Source organism: Palaemon carinicauda, chromosome 15 (genome assembly GCF_036898095.1).
Source record: "Palaemon carinicauda isolate YSFRI2023 chromosome 15, ASM3689809v2, whole genome shotgun sequence".
Lineage (NCBI taxonomy): Eukaryota > Metazoa > Arthropoda > Malacostraca > Decapoda > Palaemonidae > Palaemon > Palaemon carinicauda.
The window spans coordinates 5567896-5582895 of record NC_090739.1 but is presented as its reverse complement, the minus strand read 5'-3'; the positions used below and the strand labels follow the sequence as shown (position 1 = coordinate 5582895).

The 15000-nt window shown below is 31.2% G+C and overlaps 1 protein-coding gene across 1 annotated transcript in view; it reads left to right on the top strand.

Annotated features, from left to right (window-relative positions):
• Window positions 1–15000, top strand: part of LOC137654221 (homeobox protein GBX-2-like) — a 40699-nt gene that overhangs the window by 208 nt on the left and 25491 nt on the right. The window contains exon 1 of the mRNA XM_068387858.1: window positions 1–592. This exon is cut by the window's left edge and continues 208 nt beyond it. Within this exon, the coding sequence (XP_068243959.1) occupies window positions 130–592 (463 nt within the window). The 5' untranslated portion in view covers window positions 1–129. The remainder of the gene's footprint in view (window positions 593–15000) is intronic.

The following is a 15000-nucleotide window of genomic DNA, read 5'->3' as shown; positions in this document are numbered from 1 at the left end:
GATAACGAATAAAAAGTGCGCCAATAATCTCCTTAAAAAAAGATTTTCGTAAAAAAATCGAGACGATATTTTTGAGTGAGTGATTTCACAACAACCGTATATCCTTCCACATCCTTTCCGATCCTGCAAATGATGTCCGGGAACACCGCGGCTACCCTCCACAGCAGCCAGAGGGGCAAGAGCTTCGCCATGGAATACCTCCTCGGAGGAACGGGCAACCACGGCGGGGGAGCCAAAGACTCCGGCGGTGGAAACGGGCCTCTGACGCCCTTAGGCTTAAGCCTACCGCATCTGTACAACACCTGTTTGCTGCCCCACCTCCCAGGGCTTCCACCACCTCTCCTACCTTCGTTACCTTACCCACCTTTGCATCATTATCCCCTAGCGCCGGCCCTCGCCGCCGGACTGCAAGGGGCGCTGCCCCCGCCACTGCTGGGGCTCACGCCCCCGGGATTGGGGAATCATCGGCATCTGAGTGACCTAGGGTTATGCAGGAGGGATGGGTACGGCATGGAAGCCCCTCACAGTCCTGGATCAGCTGGGGATCACACCAATACGTCGGATTCTGACCATCACGATCATGATAAATCAGGTAAGAAGCAGAGGAAAAGGATTTCTGGTATAGTTTAACGCCAAAGGGAACGTGTTATAAAAATGTTTTATTAGTGTGTGTTAAATTTTTTGTTTTGGCATGAATAGAACTTAAGGAGAAATAAGATATATATATATATATATATATATATATATATATATATATATATATATATAAATATATATATATATATATATGTTGTAATTCCACCATATTTCATAGTATTATTAGGTTCGTAGAAGCAACTTCACCACGACAAACCATACCAAAAGCTTCAGTCATGATACCATATATATATATATATATATATATATATATATATATATATATATATATATATATATATATATATATATATATATATACACACACACGGGGGGATATACGCTGTTAATACCAAGAATTTTTTTTCACAATTATGTCACCGTGAAAAATGAGACATCAGTTGTAGATACTATTTTCCTTGCACTGCTTGAGTTAGAGATAATCTTCCTTTACTTCTCTCATAATCTTCATTAACATTGATATGTAATTCTAATCAAATTTATCGCCAAAGTTACATTTGTTATTATAGGCCTTATCCTTTTAGTTTATAACTGTTACTTTATAAATGGTTTCTGTATTTGCAATCCACATTTATAAGTATATGATATATATATATATATATATATATATATATATATATATATATATATATATATATATATATATATATATACATATATATATATGTATATATATATTGATGTATACACATAATAAAAATTATATTTGTATAAATAGCCAATACTTATATATATATATATATATATATATATATATATATATATATATATATATATATATATATATTATATATATTATATATATATATATAATATATATATATATATATATATATATATATATATATATATACATATATACATATGTAAATCTAGGCTATATATAAGAATATAATTTTTACTATGTGTATACATTAAAACAATCCCCTAATCTCAAAATTAATAAGCCATTAAACGTTACCTACGGCAATTAAAAATAACATTATTTCCCTATTCACCATAATGACGGGCCGTTACAATTTGCAACGGAAGAACTTGTGTTTAATGTACGCCTAATTGCGATAATGAGCCACAATTACTGTGATTTATGATTAGTCATTGAGTAAACTAACGAGTAAGTAATGATAAACAATTATGGAGAAGTTAAGTCGTCAACAAAAATTTATATCGAATTTCCTGTCTTCGTTTTTATCATCATTGAGTGTTAATAGAATTATTATTATTATTATTATTAAATGCTAAGCTACAACCCTAGTTGGAAAAGCAGGATGCAATAAGCCCAGGGGCTCCAACAGGGAAAATAGCCCAGTGAGGAAAGGAAACAAGGAAAAATAAAATATTCTAAGAACAGCAAAAACATTGAAATAAATATTTTGGTAGCCATGTTATCGTCAGTGGTAATGAAGTTTATATTGTTATTGTCATCATTATCTAATTTAAAACTATTTTTATATTATTGTTATTATTATTTTCTAATTTGTTACTAATTCTTCAGAACACACTAAGTATCGAGCTGACATTCTCTGAATAGAATCCTATTATTATATTTCACAAATAAACAAAAATAAACAAGAGAAGTTTATATTCTTATTCAAAAGTTTAAAGGCTGTTCATGAATGGCAGAGACAAGGGACACTGACATTGCCCTATCGAGCGGGAAAATGCCATCGAGACTGACCATATATACATACGATCAGCGCCTAAGTCCCCTTATCAAGTCATTTAAAGGTTTAAGGTTTAAAGGTAACTCATGAATGGCAGAGGCAAGGGACAGTGACATTGCGTTAGAGACTGCTCATATATACATATAATCAGCGCCCAAGGCCCCCTCTCCACCCAAGCTAGGACTGAAGAGGGCCAGGCAATGGCTGCTGATGACTCAGCAGATAGACCTATAGGCTCCCCCAAACCCCCCATCCTTAGCTCACAAGGATGGTGAGGTTGCAGCGTTGAAAGGAACTAAGGAGTTTGAGCGGGACTCGAACCCCAGTCTGGCGTTCACCAGTCAGGGACGTTATCACATCTAATTTGTAATTAATTATTCAGAATACACTATAACATGGTCTTCCGCTGTCTTAGGTTAGTGTTCTCTTGCTTGAGAGTAGACTAGTGCACACTATTCTATCTTATTTCTCTTCCTATTGTTATTTTGAAGATTTTATAGTTTATAAATGAAAAATTAATTTCAATGTTGCTATTGTTTTTATACTTCTCTTGTAGTTTAATTCCTTATTTTCTTTCCTCACTGGGCTATTTTTCCCTATTGGAGCCCTTGGGCTCATATCATTCTGCTTTTCTAACTAGGGTTGTAGCTTAGCAAGTAATAATAATAATAATAATAATAATAATAATAATAATAATAATAATAATAATAATAATAATAATTATCGCTCTGACTAATTCCCTGAATAGAATGCCATTATAATATTTCATAGAAAAAAAAATAGTCGAGAGAAGAGAACATGTATACAAGAAAAGGAAGAAAATAATATAAGAAATTTCTAATTAAAAATAGACATGCATCTAAAACAAAAAATTTGGAAATTGCAAAATAAAACTCCGAACTTTTTACGCTGCTCCATAGTAAATTTAGTTCAATAAACTTCCTGAAAGAAGAGAATTTATAGAAGAAAAAGGAGAAAAAGAGTAAAGAAATTACCGAGTACAATTAAACATATGAGTAAAAACAAAATTTTGAGAAATGCGAACTAAAACCACGGACATGTTAAATTGCTCTATGGTAAACCTAGTCTATTAAACTAGCTGATATAAACGTCAATAATAATTCATAGTAAATTTTTGGTATAAGGCTAAGACCGAATCGGTAGAACTTCAAAAGTTCAAAGTTACTGCAAATGTTTTTTATGTTGAACAGGCTGACCTAAGTCTCTTTATAGTTTATACGTGAAATATGTTTTGATGTTTTTACTAATTTTGAGATATTTTATTGTTATTTTTTTTCCATATCGTTTATTCATTTCCTTATTTCCTTTCCTCACTGGGCTATTTTTTCCCTATTGGAGCCCTTCGGCTTATAGCATCTTGCTTTTCCAACTAAGGTTGCAGCTTAGCTAATAATAATAATAATAATAATAATAATAATAATAATAATAAATGTAAAAGGCTATTTTTCCCTATTGGAGTCCTTGGGTTTACAGCATCTTGCTTTTCCAACTAGAGTTGTAGCTTAGTTAATAATAATAATAATAATAATAATAATAATAAAAGGCTATTTTTCCCTATTGGAGTCCTTGGGTTTACAGCATCTTGCTTTTCCAACTAGAGTTGTAGCTTAGTTAATAATAATAATTATAATAATAATAATAATAATAATAATAATAATGATAATAATAATAATAATAAAAGGCTATTTTCCCTATTGGAGCCCTTGGGCTTACAGCATCTTGCTTTTGCAACTAGGGTTGTAACTTAGCTAATAATAATAATAATAATAATAATAATAATAATAATAATAATAATAATAATAATAATAATAATAATAATAATAATAATAATAAAAGGTTATTTTTCCTATTGGAGCCCTTGGGCTTACAGCATCTTGCTTTTCCAACTAGAGTTGTAGCTTAGCTAATAATAATAATAATAATAATAAAAATAATAATAATAATAATAATAAAAGGTTATTTTTCCCTATTGGAGCCCTTGGGCTTACAGCATCTTGCTTTTGCAACTAGCGTTGTAGCTTAACTAATAATAATAATAATAATAATAATAATAATAATAATAATAATAATAATAATAATAATAATAATAATAATAATAATAATAAAAGGCTATTTTTCCGTATGGGAGCCCTTGGGCTTACAGCATCTTGCTTTTCCAACTAGGGTTGTAACTTAGCTAATAATAATAATAATAATAATAATAATAATAATAATAATAATAATAATAATAATAATACGTAAATTCCCGAGCTCAAAAACTCACCTGCTTATATTACATAAGTCTGATACATACAAGAAAATAATAATAATAATAATAATAATAATAATAATAATAATAATAATAATAATAATAATAATAATAATAATAATAATACGTAAATTCCCGAGCTCAAAAACTCACCAGCTTATATTACATAAGTCTGATACATACAAGAAAATAAAAACAACAACAATAATAATAATAATAATAATAATAATAATAATAATAATAATAATAATAATAATAATAATCATTAGGTTGTTACGCTGTCTTGACGTAATAAGAACGCTGATTCTCTACTGTGACGGACATGCGTAAAACGCTATAACGCCAAGATACGTCATGGCTGACAGACGAGAAGAACTTGTAAAGTATTGGGAAAAAAATAATGCCTTTTATCCTCACGGTATTGTTCGGGAATTGTAAATTCCAAATGAAATTATAATTGATATTAATTATTAGAGTTGAGGATATTATATTTTCATGTACCATGGTCTTCCACTGTCCTGGGTTAGAGTTCTCTTGCTTGAGGGTACACTCGGGCACAATGTTCTATCTAATTTCTCTTCCTCTTGTTTTGTTAAAGGTTTTATAGTTTATATTGGAAATATTATTTGAATGTTGTTAATGTTCTTGAAATATTTTATTTTTCCTTGTTTCCTTCAGGGCTATTTTCTTTGTTGGGGCCCCTAGGCTTATAACATTCTGATTTTCTAACTAGGGTTGTATCTTAGCAAGTAATAATAATACTAATAATAATAATAATACTAATAATAATAATAATAATAATAATAATAATAATAATAATAATAATAATAATAATAATAATAATAATAAATGGGTTTAGTTACGGTTGTGAGAATCTTTGTTTAGGCATTTTGACTTGAGGAGAATTTCTTTTGGGTTGAAAAGAGGCTTTGTTGCGGTTAAATTAATTCCTTTTGGCTGGATTAATTATCTTTGACTACCTTTACTAATTAAAATGTTTGAGATAATAAAAATACTCGTTTGCTTTTAGAGAGAGCTTCTTTGGTACTTTGGCTAAAATATTTTTTTCTTTTAACAGATAATCTGAAATGGACTGAAAATTGGTTATCATATAAAAACCTATTTCATTTCTTTAAAAAACATCTTTTTTAACTTATCATAAAAGTCTGTTCGCCGTTTCATTTTTTTTTTTCGGTTACATCAAGTTTTGTCTTTAGCTTGGAACGCTTATAAAAATACATATAGCTGAAAACTTTATGATAATTATCGCTATTGTGTTTTCAACTTGTTTTAAGAGTGCTAAGTAAACCAGGGCACAAATATATTAATTTGCTGATTTATATATACATATATATATATATATATATATATATATATATATATATATATATATATATATATATATATATATATATACAGGGTAGGCTAGATGATGATAATGATGATGATGATAAAAATAACAATATTAATAATAATAATAATAATAATAATAATAATAATAATAATAATAATAATAACTACCGACAATAAGAGAGAGAGAGAGAGAGAGAGAGAGAGAGAGAGAGAGAATTAGCAAAAACAAGTTCCTGCTAATTCTAGTGAACAAATGAGCTATTTCATAATGTTCGTTGATTTGGTGTCACATGAAAGTACATCATGTTGAAATTAAGATTACTTAATAAATTGAGATAATCATATGCACGCGTGTTTAAATGGTAAAAATTAAAGATCTCACGTTTAAGTGAATTGGTGAAATAAAAGTACAAAGACATGACAGTTCTGAACGATGTTATATGATTTTTTTTTTTATAATAAATGAAAGGTAAATTGAATAAACAGTAAGAATGAAACAAAGAAAAAATTTGAAGAAACTAATTATCACAGTAAGATTAAAGCAAAAAAAAAAAACAGAAAGGAGGAACTAATTATTCCTTATCTGAATAGACAAAGAAAGGGACTAATTATCACTTCTCAAAAAAAAAAAAAAAAAAAATAAATTGAAATATAGCATAAAAAAGCAAAATAAAATTAAATTAATTGAATATAAAATTTAAAATTCGTAGTAAGATGAATTGGAAAACGAAAGACAAGTCTACAATAATTAAATCGATTCGCTAAATTAAAGATAAAAAAAATCAATAATTAGTTATTTAACAAATAACCGTTATGTTAGTCGATGACCTATGTAAAAATCGGAGCAGATAATAGAAAAAAATCTTAATTAGACAGTGAAAGACCATGGTACAGAGGCTATGGCACTCCCCAAGACTAGAGAACAATGGTTTGCTTTTGAGTGTCCTTCTCCTAGAAGAGCTGCTTACCATACCTAAGTCTCTTCTATTCTCACTAAGAGGAAAGTGGCCACAGAAAAATTGCAGTGCAATAGTTAACCACTTGAGTGAAGAATTGTTTAGTGATCTCAGTGTTGTCAGGTGTATGAGGATAGAGGAGAATATGTAAAAAATAGGCCAGACTATTCAGTGTATGTGTAGGCATGGGAAAAATAAACCGTAACCAGAGAAAAAGATCCAATGTAGTAGAGTCTGGCCAGTCAAAGGACCCTATAACTCTCTAGCGGTAGTATCTCAACGGGTGGCTGGTGCCTTGGCCTCCCTACTACCTATGTTTTCTATATTTTTACTTAATATTTTATTCTTTTAGCTTTAATATAAGAAATTTTATCTCCCAAATTTACGGGCTAGTTGATTTGTTTATGTGGATATGTTTTTTTCCCGCATGCTATTCTATGGGATATTGCATAGCAAGTTAATCAACTCTTTAGTTTTCTTTACAATAATAATAATAATAATAATAATAATAATAATAATAATAATAATAATAATAATAATAATAATTATAATAATATTTTTAATCGGCCTGCGCCTACGGCCCGTTACCGCATGCTAAGTTCTTTCGATAAGGGCTTTATTTCTATTCATATGTGATGAGGCAATTATTCAATTTTTCCTTATATTGAACTGGTCTTAAAACTTCATTTATAAAAGAATAATTTTTTTCCCATAAGAAAAATTCTGGACATCGTTGTCACAGACTTCAAACTTGGTTCACATTTAAGTGTGAAAATCCACGCCAATTGATTCATGTTTAAGTTAAAGGTCAAGGTCAAGAAATAAGCTACCACGGCGGAGGTGTGCGCTCTACTGAGTGCCCCTCCAGTTATTATTATTATTATTACTATTATTATTATTATTATTATTATTATTATTATTAGTATTATTATTATTGTTGTTGTTACCAGCCAAGTTAAACCCCTATTAGGAAAAGCAAGAAGCTATAAGCCCAAGGGCTCCAACAGGGAAAAATTAGCCCTGCGAGGAAAGGAAATAAGGAAATAAATAAACGATGTAAGAAGTAATGAAAAATTAAAATTAAATACTTTACTATTATGACAAAACCTTATAGTGGTAACCTGCAAACCTTGAAATGGCATCGCAACCTTAAGAGTGAAAAGAATACTTAGATAAAAGAGAAGGAAAGTACGAAGATGAAATAATATAAAATATTCGGAATAAATAACAATAAAAGTGTAATTTATAATGAAGCGTCTCGTTTAAAATCGACTTTAATGTGGCGATTTACATTTTCCTTATTAAAATAATCATATTCTTAATCATTCCATTGTTTGATTGGTTCATATCAAACAGGCCTCACAATTCTGAATCATCTCTCTTGCCTGGTTTTAATATGCGCGTATAATTATACCTATACTCATCTTTTTTTTTAATGAGGCGCCTTTGCGCTGACTCGCAGCCCCTTTGAGCTCGGAAAGGTTTCCTGCTATCTGACTGGTTAGAATTATCTTGTCCAACCAATCAACGATCAGAAAACTTTTCCGAGCTAAAAGGGCCCCCAAGGCGAGTCGGTGCAAATCTGCCTAACTAAAAAGAATTGACTATAGTCTTAGGTAGTGCCATAACCTCTGTACCATGGTCTTTCACTGTCTCGGGTTAGAGTTCTTTGCTTGAGGGTACACTCGAGCACATTATTCTATCTCGTTTCTCTTCCTCCTGTTTTTTTTTTTTTTGGAAGTTTTTATAGTTCATATATGAAAGACCTAATATAATTTTTTTACTGTTCTTAAAGTTTTTATTTTGATTGTTTCATTACTTCTCTTGTAGTTTATTTATTAATTTTTTCCTTTCCTCACTAAGCTATTTTTTCCCTGTTGGAGCCCTTGGGCTTATAGCATGCTTCTTTCCCAACTAGGGTTGTAGCTTAGCTTGCAATAACAATAATAATAGTAGTAATAATAATAATAATAATAATAATAATAATAATAATAATAATAATAAATTCAACAAGCTAACAAAGTTTTTGTGGTGAACATGCTTGACTTAACCTACCATGTCTTTCATCATCACTTCATACTGACATGCGGGAGCACGTGTATATACATACACGAGCATAGAAACAGAAAATATGAATTTAAAAAATACAAGGCAGAACATGAGCGTGCACGCACATACATATATACCCGTAACATAAGCAAGCAAATAGGGCTAATTTCAAAAGTTAAATGCGTCAATGAAATGGTTTCTAATAATCATAACGCGTAACCTAATGGGTTATTGCATTGTAATTGTTCAGTGGCAACTTTCCTCTAGGTAATGGTAGAAGAAACTCTTTAGCTATGGTAAGCAGCTCTTCTAGGAGAAGGACACTCCAAAATCAAACCATTGTTCTCTAGTCTTGCGCAGTGCCATAGCCTCTGTACTATGGTCTTCCACTGTCTTGGGTTAGAGATCTCTTGCTTAAGGGTACACTTTTTCTCTTTCTCTTGTTTTGGTAAAGTTTTTATGTAGGAGATATTCATATCAATGTTACTGTTCTTAAAATATTTAATTTTCCCTTGTTTGCTTTCCTCACTGGGCTATCTTCCCTGTTGGGGCCCCTGGGGCTTATAGCATTTTGGTTTTCCAACTAGGGTTGTAGTTTAGCAAGTAATAATAATAATATGTATGTAAACAAAATCGAAGAACGAAGAAAAGCTTATAAGAAGGGTTTCCAAGAAACGTATTCGATTTACGTTTATTCCATTCAATGCTAATTCTGGAAAAACCAACTGAAAGTGCGTCATCGACGAGACGTGTCATCGAAAAAAACGCGTCATCTTAATCATACGTTTCCCAGAACAGCGGCAGTTTTTTACGGTAAACTAATGATAATATTCCAATAAATATTCCGTCCGTAATGCGAATAATAACTTGGATTTGACTGTGTAACGTTAGGTTATTGACTCAAATCCAAAATTGAGTTTATTTATTCGTCCATAATATTTTTTTTTCTTTTTTTTCTTTTTTTTTTTTGGAGGTGGTTGACAATCAAGTTGATTTATTGATAGTATACCGATGATTAAAGTAACGTTAGAGTACCATATTGTTCGATACAAGTAACCTGAGCCTTTTTGAGAGAGAGAGAGAGAGAGAGAGAGAGAGAGAGAGAGAGAGAGAGAGATTATTTTGTATAAATTAATTGCTATGGTTATCATTATCATTTTGTCTCACATGATAATTACTTTATAAACCTAAAATTCAAAAGCCAAACAATTTGTTCTTAAATGAGAGAGAGAGAGAGAGAGAGAGAGAGAGAGAGAGAGAGAGAGAGATTATTTTGTATAAATTAATTGCAATGGTTATTATTATGTCTCACATGATAATTACTTTATAAACCTAAAATTCAAAAGCCAAACGACTTGTTCTTAAATGAGAGAGAGAGAGAGAGAGAGAGAGAGAGAGAGAGAGAGAGAGAGAGAGAGAGAGAGAGAGAGAGAGATTTTATGCATTAACAGCATAATCTCCCCTATATAATAGAGTAAGTGTCTAACTCTATATATAAATATATATTTCTTTCTGGTCACGCTCAGCTCTCGGGTGCGAGAGAGAGAGAGAGAGAGAGAGAGAGAGAGAGAGAGAGAGAGAGAGAGAGAGAGAGAGAGAGAGGGGTCATACTCTGGTGAGATGGAGTTACATTTGTGTGCATATCTATCTAGATATTTAGCCGTCATTTTTGACAGGTCGCTTACACTATTAAACAATAATAGCTATGTACAAAAACCTAAAAATCATAAATAACCTTTATACTAATCTTCAACAAGAAAATGAGAAACTCAAATTGCATTTTAAAAAATGACAAATGTCATATATTCCTTTGATAAGTAAAATAAACCCTAAAATTCCCGCTGGTATATCACAGAATCTCATCAAAAACGACAAATCGTACATTCTCGCACTCGCTTATTTCACGCACGCAATCGGCCTTCAAGACATAACTCGAAATGGGGTGGTGTCTGCCAACCACCAATTCCTTTTCTTCTCCTCCTCCTTCTTCTTCTTCGCTTCATTTTATCGCAATCTTCTTACGATCGTACATCATCATTATCGAGTTACCGAGACTTCCACCCAATCAACGGAGCAATCAGTCGAGAGATCAGAAGGACAATCAAAGCGCATTAAAGACACGGCGAAATTGCTTCTAATAACCGCTTGACCACACACGCACCAAACGTCGCATTCAAGGCAGGAGATGGAAAGGTTTAATCACAGATCGTTTACTGCGAGCTGTGACGATCTATAAACGCACAGCCGACGTCGCACATATCTCCAATTAATTAAAGATCATGTCTGAGAAAATGGCAATTAGTTGTAAGGTACAATTGCTTTCTTCCGCGAGGAGTGATTTACGATTCGCGGACGACCGCGGAATCAGCAAAACGCCACTTTGTTCGCCTGGTAATGGCTGCTAGCTTGGCATCTCGATGACGTATGGTTTGTAAACATTACTTCTTCTTCTTCTTCCTAGTTTGAAGATTCTAGGTGAAAAAAGAAAATGGCGGCTGTTTGCGTTAATTATGTTTCTTCAAGGACATGATGAGTTCGTATATGAGACTGGAGCTTGAGGCAATCTTGAATTGTTTAAATATAATTAGTTGAAATGTAAAGGATATAAAGTAATAAACTACACTAGCGGAAAGCAAATGTTCATGTACCTATAGAATCCATTCTTTATATCTATAATAAAATAACTTTCTTGCAAAAGATTTAATAATAGGAAAATTAATCTATATAAAAAAATGTTGCGTACAAAACTTTAACATGGGGGAAACAGAACACACTGAAAAAAATACTCTAATTCTTTCCACATAAAAAAATCAAAATGGCCTCCGGTCAGCCATCTTGGAAAATTTCCGGTGAAACGAGGTGTAACTCACTAGCGTAATTCCTCTCAGACAATTGCCTAGACTTTTTTAGGAGTCTGTTGAAGGAAATTGTTCCAACCAGAAGTCAGCGATATTAAGCTCGTGACAGAATTTTCTTGAAATGTCTATTACCCTTAAGCAGTTTTTTACATTTTTGTAATCATTTCACGAAAGAATATTTTGATAATCAAGGGACATTTACGTAACAGCGTTAGTTATCATAATAATAATAATAATAATAATAATAATAATAATAATAATAATAATAATAATAATAATAATAGTAATAGTAATAAAAATAGTAGTAGTAGTAGTAGTAGTAGTAGTAGTAGTAGTAGTAGTAGTAGTAGTAGTAGTAGAAAGTATTATTATTATTATTATTATTAATAATAATAATAATAATAATAATAATAATAATAATAATAATAAAACATACAATATAAAAAATGGTATCGCTCATATAACTTACAACTGATTGAACCAGTAGGCACTATCTCAAATTTTAAGTTTTTCTTCATAAACTGTAACAGAATCATTTGGAAAAAATATTAGAATATAAAACTCACCATGAACATACAAAGGCATATGCGAATTACGCATAATTTTAAAGAAAGTGTGTCTATATCCTTTTTCTATGTCCAACCAAAATTTCGTTATATATAGACTCTTGTCTTAAAACGATATGATTTCATTATAAGTTATGAAGAAAGATTTCCACCGTTATCTTTTTAAATCAAGTATATACTCCATTATATCTTTGAAAAGGCTTAGTAAAGCGCTTTAGTCTTACTAACATATGTGGCACCAGCCACCCAATGAGGTACTACTGCTAGAGAGTTAAGGGGGTCCTTTGACTGGCAAGACTGTACTTCATTGGATCCTTCTCTATGGTTGCGGTTCCCTTTCCCTTTGTCTACACATACACCGAATAGTCTGACCTATTCTTTACAAACTCTCCTCTGTCCTCATACACCTGACAACACTGAGATTACCAAACAACTCTTCTACACCCAAGGGGTTAAACTAATGAACTGTAATTGTTCAGTGGCTTCTTTCCTTTAGTAAAACTAGAAGAGACTCTAGATATGGTAAGCAACTCTTCTAGGCGAAGGGTACTCCAAAATCAAACCATTGTTTTCTAATCTTGGGTAGTGCCATAACCTCTGTACCATGCTCTTCCATTGTCTCTGTCTTGGGGTAGAGTTCTCTTGCTTGAGGATACACTCTGGCACATTAATTCTATCTAATTTCTCTTCCTCGTGTTTTGTTAAAGTTTTTATAATTTATATGGGAAATATTTAATTTTATGTTGTTACAGTTATCAAAATATTTTATTTTTCCTTGTTTCCTTTCCTCACTGGGTTGTTTTCCCTGTTGCAGCCCCTGGGCATATAGCATCCTGTTTTTCCAACTAGGGTTGTAGCTTAGAAATTAATAATAATAACAATAATTTCATTATAACACATGGACATATTAGACAGACAAAATCTGCATAACCTGGAGAATCATATTAAAAATAATATGGTTGATGAAATATACTTAATTGAATTACGACGAATTTCAAAAGATCCATCGAATATTTAAAATGCATCTTTATAAAAGGTTTAAAGGCCGATCATGAATGGCCGAGGCAAGGGACAGTGACATTACCCTATCGAGCAGGAACAATGCCCTAGATGCTGACCATATATAAATACGATCAGCGCCCAAACCCCCTCTCCACCTAAGCTAAGACCAAGGAGGGCCAGGCAATGGTTCCTGACGACTCAGCAAATAGACCTATAGGCTTCCCCAAACCCCTATTCTCAGCTCACAAGGATGGTGAGGTTGCAGCGACCAAAAAAAAAAAAAAACTACCGAGTTTGAACGGGACTCGAACCCCAGTCTGGCGTTCACCAGTGACGATCAATGAAATGATATAATTCTTATATAAAAGCTATGAAAATGTTCCATTTATACAGAAAATATTTATTTTAATGTTGTTACTGTCCTTAAAATATTTTATTTTTCCTTGTTTCCTTTCCTCACAGGGCTATTTTCCCTGTTGGGACCCCTGGGCTTATAGCATCCTTCTTTTCCAAATGGGGTTGTAGCTTATCAAGTGATAATAATAATAATAATAATAATAATAATAATAATAATAATAATAATAATGATCTAGAAAGGCGGTAAAAAGATCACTGAAAATAATTAGCACAACCGAAGTTTAAGTAATCAGTAATCTATAATAATAAAAAAATAAAAAAAATTCTTTTGGGAGCTTTAGGAGTCATTAATAATGGAGAAATAGGAATAGCCTATAGATGAATTCAACATTTTGTATAAAAGATCTAGATTGAAAAAAAAAAAACTTAATATGAAATACAATTTCCATCTATTTCTGAAGACATTAAACAAATGTGTTAGGAATTAAACATGAAAATAAATCATAGGATGAAAAACACGAGCATGAAAAAAATATTTTACTTTTGATAAATTTTATGGAAAATAAATAAACAAATGAATAAATAAATCTTATGATATCACTCATATGTAGGCTAAACACGCGCATGAAATAAATATTTTACTTTTGATAAATTTCATGGAAAATAAATAAATACATAAATAAAACAAATAAATGAATAAAAAAATATGATTTCAATCATGATTAGGCTAAACAACCATGTAATAAATTTGTTTCTATTTTCAATAAATTTAACTGATAAACAAATCTTATGATTTTAATAAAGCATAAACAAAGTAGCTTATATATATATTTGACATATTAAATTTAAATAAAACCATTTCAAAGTTTGGTAAATGGATCTCCAAAGAACGATAAATTAATGTTGCCAAAGTTTTATGTACTATGAAAGAAACTTCTTAAATGATGCAAAATAAATCCTAATTATTATTATTATTATTATTATTATTATTATTATTATTACTTGCTAAGCTGCAACCCTAGTTGGAAAAGTAGGATGCTATAAGCCCAAGGGCCCTAACAGGGAAAATAGCTACAAGTAATTTGAGCAACGTGAATAACTGAGAGTAAGTAATCTCTCAAATTTCTGATAATACCGAAATATATGCAAATTATGGAAGGATAAATATAGGATAATAAACAATACAGAATTTGTATAATTAAGAAAAGATAAACTTAGACAGCCAAATTATAATCCTTTTATGTCTGTTCTGCATAGAGAGAGAGAGAG